Raw genomic sequence first — 19,748 nt, 5'->3', positions numbered from 1 at the left:
AACCGAAAAAGTCAAGAGCATCTGGCTGTCACTATAGGTCTTGTCTTATTGGAAGATGGTGTTTGCCCATAACTTTTCACCACATTGCTCCACCTTGTGGAATAACAGAACAATTACAATTATTAAGAAGTCATTGTTTATTAAAGAGTGGTTTGAAAAAAACATAATCTTTATAACAGACTTACTTGATGAAAGGGGTCAGTTTCTCTCAGTTTCTCTTAGATTAAAATAAATCTAACTTCTCTATCTAATTCTTCTGTTGTTAAATTTACATACTGGAAACTCAACAGCTCATTATTACAAAAAGACGATGTGAAAAAGGAGCTTAAAGAACTGATCTCAAACTTTTGGTCTATAGCTCAAAAAGATTTAAAGTATGGAAATAACTGGGAATTATTAAAATTTGAAATTGGCAAATATTTAAGGAAGGTTGGCAGCCTTAATGCAAAGTCCAAAAGATTAGAGGAAGAAAATATAATCTCTCAAATCACACAGTTATCTAATAAACAAATTGACACTTTAACTGAAGAGGATAAAATGAACCTTGCTAAATTACAAGATAAATTAGATCGTTTATACACAGACAAAGCAAAAGGAGCTTTTATCAGATCAAGATCTAAATGGCTTGAAGAAGGTGAGCGTAATTCCCATTATTTCTTCAGTTTAGAAAAGAAACACTCAAGTATAAATAATATTAGCAAATAAATGATAAATGGGGTTATAACAGAGGATTACAGATTAATCTCTAAATATTGTAGTCATTTCTATAAGGAACTTTATAGCTCTACATTTTCTCAGGAAGCTACAAATCATCTCTTAGAATCGCTGAATGTTAAATCTATCAGCCAAGAAGATTCTATATTATGTGATCAACCCATCTCATTAGAAGAAGTCAAAGATGCAATTGGGCTATTGAAAAATAATAAATCTCCAGGTACGGATGGTCTTACTGCTGAATTGTATAAAGCTTTTTCTGAAGAGTTGTCTCCCTTTCTTCTTGAGGTATTTGCAGAAAGCATAGGAAACCAACAGCTTCCCACTACGATGAATCAAGGTTTGACTACGTTGATTCCGAAGCCTAATAAGGACCTATTAATGATTGATAATTGGAGACCAATTAGCTTGCTAAATAATGATTATAAGGTATTTGCTCTAATTATAGCTAACAGACTTAAGATGATTCTTGACTCTGTTATTGATGAAACACAATCTGGCTTTATGCCCAAAAGACACATAACTAACAATATCAGATTGGTTTTAGATATTCTGGATTATTCTGACCTCATAAATTGCAATGGTTTCATATTATTTTTAGACTTCTACAAGGCCTTCGATACAGTGGAGCATGAATTTATATTTCAAGCTCTGGATAAGTATGGTTTTGGCTCTTACTTCTCTACAGCGATTAAAACATTATACCATAACAGTAACAGCAGTATTAAATTAACAAACGGTACTTCACCCAGATTTAACATACAAAGAGGGATAAGACAAGGCTGTCCCATTTCTCCATACCTGTTTTTGTTAATTGCCCAACTATTGTCTAACCATATGAAATCAAGCAATGTAAAAGGTATATCACTAATTGGCAAAGATGTACTCATAACACAGTTAGCGGATGACACTACATTATTCCTAAAAGATGAAAATCAAATCTCTATTGCTATTGAAACTATCTCCATATTTTCCAAAGCTTCTGGATTGTACTTGAATATTCCTAAATGTGAACTTATGGCGATAAAAGAATGTTCGAAAACAGCTTTGTGTAACATTCCAATAAAACAAGAAGTTCGTTATTTAGGTATCATAATAACCAAAAATCAGGAAAGTAGAATCACTCAAAATTTTTATCCTATTCTAGAGAAACTCAAACGCAGATTTAATCAGTGGCTCTTAAGAGATTTGTCGTTAAAAGGCAGGGTATTAATAACTAAAGCAGAAGGCATCTCTCGTCTTATACGCTGCATTGGCATTGCACCTTGATAAAAAACTTATAAAAGAGGTTGATAAGTTACTTTTCAACTTTATCTGGAAAAATAGGACACACTACATTAAAAAAACAGTTCTTATGAACTCCTATGTCAATGGAGGACTTAATGTGTTGGATTTTAACACTTTAAATAACACATTCAAAATAAATTGGTTGAAGAATCTAATTACTAATCCTACTTCCATTTGGAATACTATACCTGTGTTCATGTTTTCTAAGTTAGGTGGCACTGAATTTTTCCTTACTTGTAATTTTGATATTGATAAAATCCCTTTAAAAATCTCTGCTTTTCATCGTCAAGCTTTTTTAGCATGGACTCTTATTTACAAGCATAACTTTAGTCCACACAGTTATTATATCTGGAATAATAAGGATGTTTTATTTAAAAGAAAATCTCTCTTCTTAGATAGTTGGTTTAGGAATGACATTGTTTTAGTCAACCAATTATTTGATTCAAATGGTATTCTTTTCTCCTATGAAGAATTTTGTTTACATTTCAATTTAGCTATAACTCGTCATGATTATACCAAAGTATTTGGCTCAATACCATCAGGGGTTTGTATTCTGTTTAAGAATCAACCTAATATCACTTCATTCCACAGGCCGTTGGCATCTCCCATACAAACTTTTGTTGGCAAAATTTGCTTTTCTAAGCAATCTAAAAACAACAATAAATCGATTAGAGCTTTATTTCAGAGTACCATAACCACGCTACCATATGTCATTTTTTTCTGGAACCGGCTGTCAGATGGTATTATGTGGAACGAAGTTTGGAAACTCCCTAATCAGTTTTTAATTACCAACAAAATTAAAGATATTTCTTATAAATTAATACACAGAATTTATCCTTCTAAAGATTATCTTCAAAGCAAATTCAAATTAGACATTGATACAAGCTGTAGCTTTTGTAAAACTTCCAAGGAATCTACTATACATCTTTTTTGGTTTTGTAACCTTGTACAAGATTTTTGGCAGAGTTTATGTGTTTTTATTTCAGAAAATATATTAAAGGATTTTTATTGTTTTGGAAATATGTTTTGTTTGGTCTGCACAAAAACCAAAAACAATTCAACTTTGATAACAGATATATGGTTAACTTGTTACTTTTAATGGCTAAATTTCATATTCACAAGTCCAAATGTTTAGGAAGACATCCCTCTTTTTATGTATTCTCCTTTGAACTTGTACAGTATCTTAACTCAATTAAGAACTCCACTAACCCAAAAACTATAAAAACTATTGGTGTTTGTGAAAAAATCAAGATCTTTCAATCACTTTATTCTTTGGCTTGATCAGTTACTTTCCCCCTAGCATATTTATATTGTTGTTTCTGAATACTGTTCTTGTATTTGTTTATCTATGCATACAATTCTTTTGTAAGTACAACACCATTATTGTAGTACTGTTTAATTCCATTTTGTATTGTACTGATGTTTAAATAAAGGTTTATAAAAAACAAACAAAAAAAAACTTCCACGGTATCCATGCGTGTTTACGGCTACTGTGGAGGTCACGTGCTTCCGGCTACTGTGGAGGTCACGTGCTTCCGGTTAGTGTGGAGGTCACGTGTATCCGGTTACTGTGGAGCTCCACAGTGGCTGCAGCCAGACCCTTCTCCCAGAGGTAACATCGTAGCGACCATTGGACTTGATAACGTTATAATAGTGAACGAGTGTTTCTGTGCCCGGCCAATGAAAACGTGTAGAAGCGATGCTGCAGCCAGAAGCACTCCAGCTTCGGACGGAGGGACGCGATGAACAGCAGGAGCGGAGACTCAGTGAGTCCGAGGAGGGAAACAACCCGTTCAGCTTCACGCCGCAGATCATCCGCCTGCACAAGGACCACGAGCTGTTTGAGGTAACCAAGCACCAAGAAACCGAGCAGAAAAGCAGGCAGCTGCTCGTTCTGCTAACGGCTGTAACGTGCAGATGAATGCTGTTTGCAGGACGGGGACATTCACAGACACATGTACCTGCAGGACCTGTACATCTCGGAGGCAGAAGACAAGCCAGCACTCAGGTGAGGGAGGCAGGAGATATAAGTGCTTGCTCTCTATCTAGCTAGCTAGCTAGCTATGAGCATGGGTCACCTTTAAACAGCACATAATTTACATTTGCCAATGCATGGGTTAACACACTCATCCTTTAAAATGTCTCCTGAAACTTTCAAATTACATTTTCATGTTGTTGTTAGGGTGAGCAGGTGTCACTCTTTATGTGTGACTGCACAGACTTTGACACCTGCCCCCCCCCCCCATGGTTGTGAAGAAATCAGTAAAAGCTTTCATCATGGCTCTCCTGCAGGTGAACATGCTAGGATCTCATCCTGGATCTCTCTCTCATCCCCTAAGCTTGCACCACAAAGTCAGATTTGTAATGGGATATGATGAGAAGTACAAGTAAAAACAAATGCAACTACAATCAAGACTAGGAAGGTTTTTGTCCGTTATTTGCGAGTCTCTGTAAAAATCTGTTGCTCAGAGAGAAATCTGCCATAGATTGACGAAACACTAAGTGAGATAAAGGTTAATGAAACAAAAAGGAAAATACAGGAGCCAGAAGACTTGCATAACTGACTTTCAACATCCTTTTACATATTTATTTCATCCTAAATTCCTGTGAGCATGACTCATCTATGGAAAGTCCTTTCTAGTGCTGAAAAAAAAAACCACCTACCTGTAAATAAAGATTTGGGGTTATTATCTCACAATTTTGAGTCACCAACTCAAAAGTCTGAGAAAAGAATTCAAAATTTGACTTCATAATTTGAAATTTTGAGACAATAACCTGAAAATTTTGACTTATGGATCACCAAAAATGTTTGGTTTTTTCAGTGGCAGAAACAGGCTTCCATATTAACCTGCCCCACATACTATTTGTCCTTTGGTGTCTTAATGTCCATCCAGGTAAGGAAATCCCATGAAGTTGATTCCGTTCATGTGGCTGTTATAATCACTATATTTGCACAATGACAAAAAAAATAACACATTAATCCCACATTTCATTTTTGGGATTTTGGGAAGCTGATTACTTGTAAATAAAATAAGCAATCATATTTAGAAATAAAACGAGTCAAATAAGATGATTGCAACAGTAGTAGATTATGCACTTGGACATATTTAATTGAGAAATGCTAAAAATATTCAGTAAAATGACAAATTTGCCCCAGAAGGGATCATTATTTAGCAACCGTGTTGGATTTTCTACTTGACTGATGACTTGTAATCTCAGTGTTGGTCAGACTGTTGATAACCTTCCTCCTCCTCTTGTCTTGTGTCAGCGTGTCCGAGTTTGCCTGTCACATCTCAGGCTGCAGTGGGGTCTTCAGTGCTCTGGAGGAGTACGAGCACCACTACAACGCCCTGCACAGGCACGTGTGCTGCTCATGCCGCCGCTCCCTGCCGAGCGCCCGGCTCTTGGACATTCACATTCAGGAGTGGCATGACTCTCTCTTTACTATCCTTGCCCAGAAACAGGACATGGTAAGTCGGTGTCAAATAGAGCTCTGCTGTTAGGAGATATTTTTATTTTTTTTATTTTTTTGAAGAACAATGACATTTTCTTCACATTTTTCAGTACCAGTGTTTGGTGGAAGGCTGTGGACAGACGTTCAGGACTAATAAACACAGGAAGGACCATTTAATAAGAATTCACAAGTATCCTCCAGACTTCAGATTCGATAAAACCAAAAAGGAACGAGGGTAAGGCTGTGTTTTGTCCACTAGATGGTAGCAAAATGTCAAATTATGACTTTTAGTCAATCTCCTTATTGCCTTATCTACTCTTTATATTCTTACATTACACTCTACATGTCTCTTTTATTATTTATTTAGTGCCATGATAAGATCAGACACATTATAGCATAAGATTTTTTTGCTTCTTTATTGATGCTGATGTGTAAAATTTGTATTTTTGTATTATTTTTCTAACTCTGTGAAAGGCGCAGTTTAAAATAGCATCACTTTAATATGTTTGCCTTATGCGTATTTTAAATATTGTATCTTTGTTAATAGAAGACGAGAGACAAAAAGAAAGGAGCAGAAAGACGCAGCCATGGAGGTGGTGGATGATGTGTGTGAGTCTGAGGGTGTCTGTGAGGTTATGTGTAACTCTCCGTCCAACGAACCCGAGGGAGGGGAATCCATGGAGACACACGAGTGTGAGGAAAAAGCCACTACCGAGGACGTTCTTGCTGCAGCCCAGGACACTGAGAGCACAGCGCCACGAAAGCCTCAGTATTCCTACAGGTTAGCCTTCAAATCTGTATGTGTTAAAACTAAATCAGCCATTTTTAAGAAATTTGCAATTAAAAAAAATCCAGAATATTATATAAGTTAAATATGTGTAAAGTACTGATTACAGCACATGTGTACTACAGTTTTTTAGCATTTAAAACTAAGCAATCTGAGGCCCAGAATTGAGCAGCTGTGCTCTTTTCTCTCAGGATCCCCAACACTGTGTGTTTTGGTCACGGTTCGGTCCGAGGCTTTAGAGGACGACGAGGAAGGAGGAAGTGAAGCATCAAAGTCAAGGCTGCTATTTTCTGGCCTTTCAGATTTACAGCGTTATAACCTTTGTACAGAATACCTTCACAGTCATAGATGTTTTTAACCTGAAATAAAAAAGTTTTATTTTGCAAAAATTGCAAGTTTCCTTTTTTTTTTTTAATTGTTGTTTTTTTTTGTTTGTGGTAAATGAACTGCATTCATGTGGTGCTGTTCTGGTGTTGCTGATCCCTCAGAGCAGTGCTGCATTTACACAACAACCAACACTTACCCATTCACAATTTGACTGGAAAAACTGAAAAGGCATTTATTAGAGTTTTATATATATATAAAAAAGGATGCAGTAATACTTAACTGCTGTGTTTTCAATATAAAAAAGCAGGTTTTTGGAGCCCACTTTAAATTTTTTGTTAGGAGAAACAAAAGAGAATGTCAGGGATTTCCATAATAAACTTTAATACTTGTACAAAACATCTTCCACTCTTGAAATATAAAATACACTGTACCTTAATAGCTCATGTAAGTTGGTCTGCCACGTTCAACACTTGGAGTGTTTGCAAAACTACACGAGGAGTTATCTACATTTAGTAATGAAGCTGATCTCGAGAGCTCTTCTGACACCTGTGCAAAAACATTCTCCTTTTGAGGTAAGGGCTCGAGTAAAGCAGGTTTATTGTATTTATGAAATGAGCACAGTTGTCAACGAGCTGGAAACTTAAATCTTATTGTTACAGTAAATTAACCTTTAAAGATCTTCTGGTTCTCACCCCAGTTAATGTAAAGCACTGAAGAACTAAGGCACAAAAGATGCAACGTGTAGAAACGACATTCTTTAAATATGTATGTTTTTGTTTTGTTGAAGAGGAAAGGCCTTTAAAGTCTTTTTAGAGTTTTACAGCATCAGGGCTCACCTCAGGAAGTGATTAAAGGATAACTTTAATTTTCTATATTTCCATTTTAAGTTCAGAGACCCTATTAAAACACCAAATCCACAGATTCTCAACCATCACTTTCGCATCTTTGCAACATTAAAGTGTCAAAGTGATTCCCGTTATTTGTGAAGCTGTTTCTAAATGAGCGGTTATGCCCATTAAAAAACCCCCGAATTAATCTACCATACGTTTCTTTTTGGATAACATTCGAGCTCTGTGGCATACATGAATAAGATAAATCAGAAATGACTATCAGGAAAAATATAGAAAGTCAGCAAAACTGTCATTTAAATATTTTTTCTATAAATTAAAACTCTCCTTGAAGAGGCGGGACATTTCAAAGCATTTAAAATAGAAATAATGAACAAGCCGTTGTCTTTCAGTGCGTCATTACAAGTTTTTGCTTTCAGCTCAAAGCAACAGGCTCTGAAAAAAATCGTCTTCTGTGGTCTTCTCTTACTACAGTAAAATTACTGGAACTGAAGCATACCTGAGCTGGGACAGCTGAAAATAAAAAAGGCAATCAACTGTTTTGTTTTTGTTCCTGGAAATAATGAACAGCTTTAAAATGAAGCGAGACTGTTATGTTAACATATCCCTGCTGTGGGTTATTATATTATTCTTTCCCCATTAGCGCTTTAACGAAAAACATTTCATTCAATGTGAGATTTCAGACAGATTATTTCATAAGAATATTTTTTGCTGGATAAAGCTAAGGCAGTTTCCCCAACGAAGCAGCTTAAAAGTTAGTATGAGTTAGGACAAGTAGTACATCCCATATGGTCCACTGAATAGTCCTGGTACGGGTAAGGCAGGCCGAGGTCCGTTCAGGGCCCCGTATAGCGCCGGGGCGCCTATTGGTGCGCTCAAGGGGAAAGGAAAGGCGAAGGCCGGGAGCAACGGCTTCGTGGCCAGCTTTAGTTTCTCCAGCTCGGCCTCCTGCAGTCTCTTGGCCTTGGCCCTGCGGTTCTGAAACCAGATCTTGACCTGGGTCTCTGTGAGGCCGAGGGAGCTGGAGAATTCCGCTCTCTCCGCGATGGAGAGGTACTGTTTCTGTCGGAACTTCCTCTCCAGAGAAAGAAGCTGAGAGGTTGTAAAGGGAGTTCTGGGTTTCCTGTTGTTCTTGTGTTTCCGTAGGTTGCACGGGCTGGGGCTGGGAAGTCCTGGAAATACAATTAAGAAGTTATGTACACTGCTAGAACTTCGGCGATCGATTTAATAGCATAACTAGTGATTGTTTGAAGTTTAATTTTTGATTGCGCATAGACTATAATCTGAAAGATCGGGGAAATATCAAAGCTTTTTAATATCCTAACTATTCTACAGTCAGTGCACCTTTGCCGTTATTTACTCTTTGGAGGAAAGTTCAAGCTCCCTCTCACTGTTGGCTCTTAATAGTTTTATTACAGACAATTATAATATTTTATACAATCGTTTAGCAGTCATTTTGTTTATGCTTCTTTGAATATGTCTATACAAGTTGTTGACGTTTTTGTTTTAAATATCGCACAAAATGTCGCAATAGCGCATTCTACACTCACTTGGAGGGGATGCGCAAGGCGCCTGCAACCAGGAGCTCGTCTCCTTGTCGCTGAGGTCCACCGCCTCCGCTTTAGACCGATAAAATCCTCTCTGTGACGCACAATCTGCGTCCTCTATCCGGACGCAACCCGAGCCAGGCTCTGAGTCTTGGAGGCTTCTGCACGGCGTCCTGTCTGATATGAGTGATTCCACACTGAAAGGCAGATCTGAACTTTTGGTTTTACACCTTCTAACAGGTGACAGGTCCAGCTCATCAGTTCCAATTCCATCAGCGGCTCTATCCTCCGGCGAAGTCTCCCCGGGAGCAGCCACGGGCGGTGATCCTTGCGCAGGATTCATTACGCACGACTGCGGTGCCATACAACTAATTTTCCTGCCGCTCTCTCCGACACTGTTTATGTTTTCGTGGCTTCTCTTGAGGAGATAAGTGCTAGTGCAGATGTTCCTCCGATGACGCTACAGCTGTGTGTTTTTCAGGCTTTTACGCACAGACTTGTCTCTCCGTTAGCGCAGTGCCACAAGTTCCCCTTCCATCTTGCCGCCTGCCTATCAGGCCTTAGATGTTTCCACGTGACCGGGCTAAAGCGGTTTCTGATAGGCCGAATTTGTAAAGACAGTGTTGCGGTCCATTTTATATGCTGTGGTTTCTGACAGATATAAACCTCTCGTCAGTGGCACAGCTCGAGTTATTCTATGTAAGGTAGGACAGATGTGCAGTTCCTACCTTTTAAACACTCTTTGCTGGAATCCAAATCTAAATCTGCACTGGTTAATATTTTTATTTAGAGTTTATCAATTCGCCCATGCTTGTCCCCTTCAGTTCTTACAGAGCATTTTTGTGTTTTTAATTTTCTGCTTTACAATCCCAACTTTGCCTAAATAGTCAAATATTCCCTTTCTGAACTGGTAGACAACAAAACAGAACCAGAAAATGGGTTGCGCATACAAAGACATCAGGTGGACACAAACGGACTCTAAATGAGTGCTAAGATTTGGTGCGTGCCTTCTGGGTGTGTATATAGTGTAATTATTTGTTTTTAAAAATATTTACCATGTGGTGCTGTGATTGTGTCATAAATCCATTCACAGTTTAATAGATGTAAACCTCAACAGATATATGTCACACAAATTCTTCTCTTTGGGCCCCTTCTGGGAAGTTGTACCGGAGAATGTGTTGACAGTAGTTTTTCACCAGGTTTCATTAAAGCAGTAAGGCAATCCAGGCAGCGATTTACAGCACTCTTTATATTCCAAAGAGTTATTATCACTGTAAATTTCTATCTTGTGGCCTGTAATCAAATTGTCCATGGCCATATTTCAGCCTATTGTGTTCATTGTCTGTAATCCCTTTGAGAGACAGTAAAGGGCCCATTCAAGCAGCCCATCCAAATTGGCCTTGTTCTGCAGCTCTTCAAATCAAGTCAAATCATTTTCAGTGAAACTCTATATGTGAGCGTTCTTCTCTCTTATGGGAACTGCTGCTGGGCCTGCAGCGGCAGCGCACTGACTGAATGACTGTCTGTAGGACAATTGGTTAAATGGAGTTAACTGTTTCTCTCCCTGAGGTATGTCCCTGCTTTGATCCTGCTGCGCCTGGCGCCTGTCTGCTCTCCCGCCCCCTCTCCCCCTCTGTGTGACAGTGATAGATCGCTGGGTAACCATACAAGCTTTCAATGACTGTAATTTAGTGCGACATTACATTCTCCTCTAGTAACTGTGAATATTACCACTCTCACTCTCCGCCTGTTTGAAAGGAGACGCTGGGCTGTCTGTAGTGTTGTTGTTTCTCCTCTATTGTTTTGTAATGAATGAGTAAATATTTAAATAAAAAAAGTTTCCTGCTTCTCTAAGAATGGCACACACATGCCACAAGAGTCAACCAAACATTTTGATGTTGAGAAATTAAAATCTATCTATAGGACAGCTGCAGCTTGTTTTCACATAGTCTGGTGTTTAATTAATAATGACTTTTCAGCATGTTTGGAAAGAGTAGATCACTTCTAAGCAATCTTTCATTATACTGTGATCAGCAAACACTGGTGCGGGTTTATCCATTGCTTTTCCCCTTTGGAATCAGCTCTTATGTGTTTTCCTGATATTTTATGCCAATCCATTCATCCTGTAGGTTATAAGATTATTAACTATTTACATGTAAAGTCAAAAAATGTCAAACTGACTTTCTTTCTTTACCCAACTCCAAGTCCTGCTTATTTAACTCAGTGGAGAACTGTGTAAAGAGTTAATTGTGGTTTTGTAAAAGAGTTTGAAACCTTTCGAACCAAGCATGTCGAAGCAGGCTTTATATATTTCATTCTTTAAATCTTTCCCTTTCATCTGAGTTGGCAGCGCTCGCAGCTATCCTAAGCAAACTTTTGGGGAGGGGGCTAGAGTCATGTGGGATAAACATTTATGAAACGCGCAGCGGGGAACTTGTGGTGGTGAAAGTGTATCGTCTTTAAAGGGGACGAGAGAGGCCTGTCTGCGGAAGCATAACAGAACATTATTGTGTGTCTGAGTGGACCTGCCAAAGCTGGTATGTCAAAATGTCAGTGGATGGAAGATCACAAACTCTTCTTTCCCTGCTTACATTCACAAGGAGTTGCACTCTGTCTTGTTTTCTTGAAATAAACTGTGGTCATTCATTGTGTTAAAGTTACTTGTTAAGCACTAGTTACCACTTGCAGCACTCAGAGCCAAAATTAGAATGACTGACATGGGTATTGCATCAGTTACTGAAACAATCATGTTGACAGGTACAGGCTTTCTTGGCTCCGGCTCAGTTTTACTCAGGCCCAATCATGCCAGTCAGCCAAGAGGATGTGCAGGGCCCGAGGTCTTCCTCTGATGTGCCTCGTTATCTGATCAGCAGTCGAGAGCAACTGCAACAACATGTCAGCCTAAATTAGTTTTCTCATCTTTGCAACTGTCAGCACATAGTGTGTTAAGAGCTGCTACTCTTAACCCAAGGTCAAGTGTAACCTATTGAGCAAAACTGTGATGAAGGACACAGATTTGACCCTTACAAGAGACTAATATCCAGTCAAAGTTGAGCCAGGAAAACCAGACAGGAGGTGATTATAGCCACGATGAAAGCTTCAACTTCAGTTTCCATCCACAACTTTTTGAGCAACAAGTGAAGTTTGGAAAGCAAGTATAGCACACACACACACACACACACACACACACACACACACACACACACACACACACACACACACACACACACACACACACACACACACACACAGCAGTCCTAAATCTTTTTTCCTTTTCTTTTCCAATTTATGTTGTGATGACATATGTAATTGCGGGCTGGATGATGTTCACAGGCTTTTTAATGAACAAAGCTTTATTTATATATCACACACGAGTTGGAGGGAAGTGGCAAGTGTACAAAATGCTGGACCTTGATGTCAAGGACTGGGGTTTGTTTACAGAACCGAATGTGTTGGTATGTTTAGGCTACAAATCACAATCTTAAATGCTTTGAGTGCCAACATGTGATGAGTATGAGGTTTGATAGTGGGGCTTAGTAACGCATCTCTTCATCATGTAGGTCATCCAGGTCATGATAGTTTAAGGAACTTGAAAAAAAAAAAGCAGCTGGATGTTTCACTTCTCATCCAAGAAGCTTCTTCAGTTCAGAACTTCTTTCCAAGCTCCTTATTTCTCCATAATCCGAAATGCATTTGCTGCTGTAATTTAGTGGTTGATAAATATGATTTATAAGAGGCACAGTGGAGAAGTTCATGCAGTTCAAACTCAACGTACTTGCATGAATGAAACTGAGGTTGCTTGTTTAAAGCATTATCTTACTAATTAATTTCTTAAGTAGTACATACTCAGGACTCATGTGCCAGATGATGCTTGAAGCTTTTGTAATTACCCGATGGATTATTGATTGATTAAGCACTTTTCATTTATCCTCAATAATGTTAGCATGGCTCGGCTGTCAGGGGAAAGTGTTGACAGGCGAGCGGTGAGCGGTTCATTGTGCCCCTGTGTGTTTTGTGTGTGGGATGTTGGGTTTGGTGACAGGAAGGCGAGTCCCACATGGTGTCTGACAGGGATGAGCAGAAGCCTTTGGCTGATGTGGACGTGGTGCCAGGTGCTAACAGGTGAACACAGAGATAGAGTTGCTGTATTGTTGCAGTTTGGGAGAAATGGAGGGGTGTATAGGGAACCGGACACCTTCTCTGGGCCTGGAACGAGCCAGGGGTTACAGAGTGAGCTCAGGGATGGCGCTAAGAGCAGGAGGGGGGACTCAGATGGCAGCTTGCACTCAGGGATGATAATGACAAAGATGATGATGTTGGAAAATGACCCACTAACAGATGCTTGGGATGTCAGATTATGGTATTGTTTGGCTATGATGGCAGATATAGGCATGATTAGTGTTAGGGTGCAGCACAGAAGCAATAGGAAGACTAATAGTAGCAAGGGAAACCTGACCAAAACAGACAACCAGAGGTACATTTTCCTAAATGCAGTGTCTTAAAATACAGAGAAAAACAATTAAACTACTAAAGAGGTGCCTGAGAGAAGTATTTCACAGAGGGACACAGAGGGCCTTCTATGTTCTCATAGTAATTTGAGCCGTTTTGGGGTAAAGTGAGTGGTTGTTACCACAGAATACGATCTGCTATGATCCTGTACATTGCAAGTCTTTATGCAGTCTTAAGACCTTGCAAATGTGTCTGCCTCAGCATCAGTTTCCTCTTTCCTCCTTACTGCAGAGTGAAGTCAGACCACAACACAATGGGAGACAATAGCGAAGACAGCTGGCCTAGGCTTTCTGGAAAATGAAAGTAGTGCACCAATTTGTGTAAAAGTGCCGCTGACGATTTGTAAATTCGGCCAAAGACTTCCAACAATATTCTTCCAAAAACCGCTGATGTGATGGCAGCTGCAGTGCAACATGCTGTGACCACTTAAACTGCGATAAATCACACAGCAGCACCTGTTGAGAGATGGGCAGCCCACTGAGACATTCAGCAGGAAAAATGTCCCATAATCTGCCAAATACAATGCGTTTTTTTTCCACCAATTTAAGTATGCACAATAAACAAAACAAAACAAAAATCATGCAGTGGTTTAGTTAAATGTTTAGCAGTACTGGTAAACTATTTTGTCACTTTTGGGCACTGCTAAGCCAGCTGTTCCCAAGTCTTTGTACTGACTAAATACATGGATTTTCCACAATATCTAAATATTCCTTTAATAGATTACAACTGTGTAGCAAAGATGGTATTTTTTCAAATATTAGATGCCATTTTCCTTCTTTGTAAATGTAAATCTTAATTCTAAAAATAGCCAACAAATTTTTATTTGGTGTACTAACCTTTAGTCAAACTGAGATATAAAAATTTGTGTAGTTTAAATGGCTGTTTAGTCAAATAACAAATGATTTGACAGAATGTTTCAGTGTTGTTGTTTGGCTTATTTATATCAGCATTGACCTCAGAGTTGACACGGCATGGCTTGCATAAACTAAAATTTGAGAACTAAGGACAAAGTAGAAAATCCTGTCAGATTTTGATCCACCACGCAACACCATCTGGAAAGCATCTGATTGGCAACACCTTCCTTTTTCAGGATGACAGTGATCCTAAACACACTACGAGTGCAGTAAAAGCACACGTGGATAGACACACACATATTAATTTTGTCTTCCCAGAACCCGACCGTCAATATTACGGAAGCAGTGTGGGATCATCTTGATAGAAAACGGAACAAAATGCAGACAAATCCACCCAAAAATGAGCTTTGGATGTAGTTCAAGAAGCCTGGAGAACTATTCCTGATGACTACTCAAAGAAATGACTAGAAAGCTTGTCTAAGAGAGTTCTAGCTCTGCTGAAGAATAAAGGTGGTCAACCAAATATTGACTGTTAGAATTGTTTAAAACTCTGTATTTGCTTTATATGATTTGGATTAGAGGCGGCTCAAGACTTTTGCACAGAACTGTATATATTTTGATTATGAGAGTAAATGATTACATTTCAAAATTCAGGTGAAATGTGATGCTAGCCATTACTCGGGGCCTCTTTTGTGCCATTTGCTCTCTCTATCTGGTCACGTGTGTGCCTCTCTAACTTTAAGAAAAATGCCACTACTGTACTTCAGCAGTCTCCTGCCAGTACAGATCACACATAAAAATATAGTTTAGTTAAAAGATATTTAGTGCACTAACTGGAATTTGAGTGTGTGTTTGTGATCTCAGTGCAGTGACAGCCTGAACAAATAAGCCAAGCTGATTCTTCTGAGATTACAATAGAGTCCACGTCGTCTCATGAAGCTCTGAAAGGGATGGGAGGGCACAGCGGAGGCCCCTGAATCAACAACCATTAAATTCTCCCTTCGCAAGTATGAGGGGAGTCTTTAGAGTTGCGGCCGTGCTTTAAACTAACAAAACTCAAGGGCATAGACAAATAGCAGTAAATACAGATGCCTATTTTACCTGCGCCCTTTAGGTTGGATGCTCGGTGAAAGAGGCAGATTAGCTGACAGCAGGATAAATGTGGGGAGTGAAGAGTGGGATGAAGTAGATGAAGGAGAAGATGAAAGCTTTGTTGTGCTGATGCTTAATGAGCTGGAAAACACAATTGAACTTCTCTGACTGTGGAAATTGCTGTGAGGGCATCGTAAATTAGCGCCAGTGTGGGAGCTAGCCTGCTGACAGAAAAGGGGCTTTGTGTGGTGAAGGCTTCTTCACAGGACCGCAGCCGCTGGGATCTTCACAGCGGTATCATAGCTCGATCTGTCACAGGGCAAGGAAATTCAGCCTTTCAGAGCTGTTTGGTAGCCCTGTTGTCTCATGCATTTACCAATGTAGCTGTTTTTCTTACTCCACTGTCCCACCTGTTGATCTGCATTTTCCAAATAAACCTACTCACCTCTAGTCTGCTGCACCCCGGCTCTCTTTCTCCTGCTACCTGTGGATTATTATTCTATAAACAGCAAGGCAAGAAAAAGTTAGGACGTAGTGGATAATGGCAAAAGCGAGCAAAAAGGAGATGGGTCTAATTCTTCTCTGATATTTGGTGAACTCCAAAGGATGACTCTTCATTCTGGCTTTGCAAGCTTGGCACATGCCTTCTGTTACTAAGTGGCTTCATATTGAAAGACTCTGCGGCCACTATTCTCTCTCCCACTGGGTGCCAGCCTCTCTGCCCTGGCAGCTGCTGGGCTTTAGAATAGACCCATAGTTTCCCCTCTGCAGGTGAGCTGCACAGCCAAAACAGGGCCCCTCAAAGGCCTTTTCAGAGCCTCAATAGGAAACTGACTTGGGGAAAGAGGAACGGGCACACAATGGCCGCCTTCTCTGGACACAGAGAAGATGGAGATGAGCTATTGGGGTGCTGCTTTAGTGTTGCTTATAGCCATGTCGAGGAGAGGTGATGAGAGAAGAGAGGCTGGGATGAGTCCCCTCTTTTTAAGTTTCTGAAGGCGTGGTTCTTTCCCCGCAGCTTTGCCACCGCCGTGCAGGGATGCCCTGCCATCCCGTGTCTCCTATGTAATTGCTGTTCTTTTGAAGTTTGATGAAACTGAATGTTTTTTCCATGTCCTGGGGTGATGGAGGTGACACTCCTATGCGCACCTCCCCTCTCTTAACCCCCTTCCTCCCCTTCAGTCCTGTCCCAGAGCACTGTGGACTCCCTTTTGCCAAGGGCAAAGCAGACAAGAAAGAATGTGCCTCCCTCCTCTCACTTGCACCTCCTGTTCATAGTTTGCTCTCTAACTTTTATTAGCAACAGCTTTCACTGACATATGAAAAGTTGGCGATGGTGAGAAGTGGACTGAGCGTTTAAAAGCAAAGGGCTAAACAGGAGCACTAAAGGAGAGGAAAAGACCATGCAAAAAATCCAATAAACAAGCAACAAATAAGATCTCTTAGGCTAATTTTTTGATCTCACAGAGCTCTCTTTTTTGCCTAGATCGCATTGCCTCTCTATGAATCTGTGCAAAGTACTCAGTTTCATTACAGGCTTTCCTTTAGAATAATTCATGATTACAAGCAGTAAGATTAAGTAAGTAGGCAGATTTAGATACATTTATTGTTATTTTAATTATGCCCATAACACAAACTTGTAGTCCAAATTAAGGAAATATTTCTACAGCATCATCTTTTGCTATTGTTTACATTTCACATGAGATTTTAAACACGCCGCAGTCTGAAGCCTTTAACTGTCTAATGTAATTACGTTGGTTAAGAAGATGCTATCAGTCCCTGTCTCATTTTACTCTCTTGTTTTCCTCTTTCTCCCTCCTTCCTTCTCCTCCTCTAATCAGTTCCACTCTGTTATTGCTGGCCCCGGGCTGTTTGACTCTACACTAAACTGCTGGGATTTTTTTTTCCTTCTGAAGTTAGTTGACCACTTTTGAAAGGTTAAGCAGTGAATGGGGGCGTGCTCATGGCACTGCAGAGGGCCAACCACACTGACAGAGACAGGCTGTGACCACGGCCTTGGAAGGCGTTAAATGCTATGACATCCAGGACAGACAGTTCAGTGTAAGTTCTGAAGAAAGACACACTAATGAATGCACCATACTTCATGTAGCATTTACTTGGAGTTTTTGAGAAGAAAGAAACATTTCCTGCAGTCAGGCCAGCTGGGAGTGATTTAGAGACATTAGTTAAATCCCATTCTGGAACATGTCTTTCCTCAGGGATAAGTTCAGAGGGCTATGTAAACCAACAATGTAACTTAAACCCTCTTTTGTGAGATTTGTCTTGTGTTAGGATACAGTGAACATCACTGTTGTGTGAGTTTATTAAGCTCTGACTTCTGCGTTTAATCTCTCCAGTTAATTTCTTGTGTCAGATCTCTGAATATATGCAATTCTATTTTATGAACTAACTGCAGAGAGTTTGTGCCCCATTTAGATAAAAATATTGTGAGCCAGAGGTGTACCGCATGCTGTGGAACACAATTTTACTGCTGTAACTTATGCTGATATGACATGCAAAATTTGGCTCACAAAATCCACTTAAAGTTCCCGTTGACTGGCTGCAGACCAGTACGCACAGCACGTCTGCAGCCCTTAACTCTGCTCGGGCTACCTATTAAAGGCTTGTTTGAGTTCTCTAGCTTAGACCTTTTCCACATCATTTCATGTGATTCACTGTGAGAAAGACACCATGAAAAAAAAGATATTTTAATTTACTTCACAAGATTAAACAGTGAATAAAATTTTAATAAATGGAACAGAAAAGGCTTTTTTTGGTAGCTTTTTGCAGCTTCGTATAACTTCCATAATCTTATCTTCAGCAATGTAACATAAAAGAGCATAAACAACAATGCAGCATGTCTTCTTGTATGGCATCTGCACTTCTTTCCATAGTACTACCCCCCATATCTGCCCCCAGACTGTTTGACTATACACTATCTGTAGCTACTTTCATTTGCATTAGTTAAACATGTCCAACAGCAAAAATCTTATCTGTTACATGTGCAACAGTGAGCTGTTATATGTGTTGGCCTGGTGGAATTTGGAGTAACTGGTGCAAGAATCAGTGCCTTATTTACAGCGCTGACCTGTAAGATGAGTTAAATACAGCAGAAAGTACGTGTCAGAAAGCTATCACATATCTCTGCTGGTAACCTCGTTCCCTTTTAGCTGTGTCTGTATTTGCTCTGCTGTTGTCTGCGTTCTACAGGTATGCAATTATGGTTTGAAAAGGCTGGAGCCAGACTTTCCACAGGGCACAGCGTGGGAACAAACCGGGGTCTGGGAGCCGAGGTCAGGGAGCACGGTGGCTGCGAACTACAGAGATAGACATCAAGGAGGCAGTCATCACTGTCAAGTGAACGTCTACTGGTGGAGTCGAATCGGAGGTCTGACTCACATCGTCTGACTGTGGCGAGAGTTTACTGAATGATGTGTAATGAGCAACTTTGCGCACTTTTAAATGAATGGAGCCTACTATAAAAGATACAGAGGGTGAGCAATGCAGTGCAGTAATGCATTGCATGTGCAAGATTCCTCAAATCTGATCACAGATTGTCTTTGTGATACAGTTAAAAAAAATGCAATAATAAAATAAACAAAATAAAAAGGAAAAAGTATATATATATATTGATGAAATTAATACTTTATTAAATACTCACACTTAAGAAAAAATTGATCTCTCTAAAGACTTAAGCAGAAAGTAGCGCTCTAGTTAGCTGTAAGTGATGGATGCTGATTAACTGAATCACCTTGACCTTCTACATCACTGGGGAAATCACTACTGTTAGAAACACTTTCACTAATAGCCCTCTTGTATTAACTTTTAAATATTCTCATAGGCTAAGATGGATATTTCTTCTTGTGGGTGTTTGCACCGACCATATTTGTGCAAAATGTTCTCAGGGAAAAAACATAAAAGTCGAAAGCATACAAAGTTTCATCCACTGACATAACTGCTCAGAGCGGGCACATGTTTCTTTAATAAGGATGAAAGCGCGGTGCTCTTGTAACTGGATCTTTCTGTAGCAGAAGGCTTTCCATCAAGGAACAGCAGGATCCTTTCCTTAACCCGGGAGCATCGGCACAGATTAGGTCATGACACGCAACATCAGATACACGCAAATTCAGACCCATGTGACAGACACAGAGAGGATTTCTGGATTAAATATACAGTGGTGAGGGCAGCGTAATAAACATCTGGAACACCTTTAATCTCTGTTAACAACTGTACGCCCTTCACCTCCTGACAACGTTTTCAACAAGGATGTGCTCCCCACTGAGTTCATTCTCTGATGGCTCTGTGATAAATTCTGTGGGGCTGGAGGTC

The 19,748-nt window shown here is 39.8% G+C and overlaps 2 protein-coding genes across 4 annotated transcripts; one reads left to right on the top strand and one right to left on the bottom strand.

Annotated features, from left to right (window-relative positions):
• The first annotated feature begins 3,544 nt into the window (after nucleotides 1–3,544).
• Nucleotides 3,545–6,630, top strand: znf511 (zinc finger protein 511). Of its 3 annotated transcripts, none has more exons than XM_085428255.1 (6): nucleotides 3,545–3,847; nucleotides 3,936–4,009; nucleotides 5,270–5,471; nucleotides 5,566–5,690; nucleotides 6,006–6,236; nucleotides 6,434–6,630. In XM_085428255.1, exons 1-6 carry the CDS (start codon nucleotides 3,701–3,703, stop codon nucleotides 6,504–6,506), a joined length of 852 nt encoding a protein of 283 aa, XP_085284381.1. In that variant the 5' UTR covers nucleotides 3,545–3,700; the 3' UTR covers nucleotides 6,507–6,630. The 3 variants fall into 3 exon arrangements, with proteins under 3 accessions (XP_085284381.1, XP_085284379.1, XP_085284382.1); XM_085428253.1 differs by having other exon boundaries at nucleotides 6,003–6,236; nucleotides 6,434–6,629; XM_085428256.1 differs by lacking the exon at nucleotides 3,936–4,009 and having other exon boundaries at nucleotides 3,585–3,847; nucleotides 6,003–6,236.
• Nucleotides 6,631–6,858: 228 nt separating this feature from the next.
• Nucleotides 6,859–9,512, bottom strand: msx3 (muscle segment homeobox 3). Its single transcript, XM_085428257.1, has 2 exons — nucleotides 8,968–9,512; nucleotides 6,859–8,589 (listed from the first exon to the last, which is right to left on the bottom strand). The coding sequence occupies exons 1-2, from the start codon at nucleotides 9,326–9,328 to the stop codon at nucleotides 8,183–8,185; spliced, it is 768 nt and encodes a 255-aa protein (XP_085284383.1). The 5' UTR covers nucleotides 9,329–9,512; the 3' UTR covers nucleotides 6,859–8,182.
• Between the last annotated feature and the right edge of the window lie 10,236 nt (nucleotides 9,513–19,748).

The sequence above is a fragment of the Rhamphochromis longiceps genome, linkage group LG13 (assembly GCF_057381845.1).
Source record: "Rhamphochromis longiceps isolate RC_006_pf linkage group LG13, R_longiceps_female_GT1.1, whole genome shotgun sequence".
NCBI classification, from domain to species: Eukaryota; Metazoa; Chordata; class Actinopteri; order Cichliformes; family Cichlidae; genus Rhamphochromis; species Rhamphochromis longiceps.
Note: the sequence above shows the minus strand (reverse complement) of the source record. Positions and strands in the feature narration are given on the sequence as shown.

Coding starts and splice junctions, on each gene's coding strand:
- znf511 (XM_085428253.1), top strand. CDS start 3,701: ATGCTGCAGCCAGAAGCACTCCAGCTTCGGACGGAGGGACGCGATGAA. Junction 5,472..5,565: donor TTGCCCAGAAACAGGACATG/GTAAGTCGGTGT, acceptor CACATTTTTCAG/TACCAGTGTTTGGTGGAAGG. Junction 6,237..6,433: donor AAGCCTCAGTATTCCTACAG/GTTAGCCTTCAA, acceptor CTTTTCTCTCAG/GATCCCCAACACTGTGTGTT.
- msx3 (XM_085428257.1), bottom strand. CDS start 9,328: ATGGCACCGCAGTCGTGCGTAATGAATCCTGCGCAAGGATCACCGCCC. Junction 8,590..8,967: donor GCCTTGCGCATCCCCTCCAA/GTGAGTGTAGAA, acceptor TTGTATTTCCAG/GACTTCCCAGCCCCAGCCCG.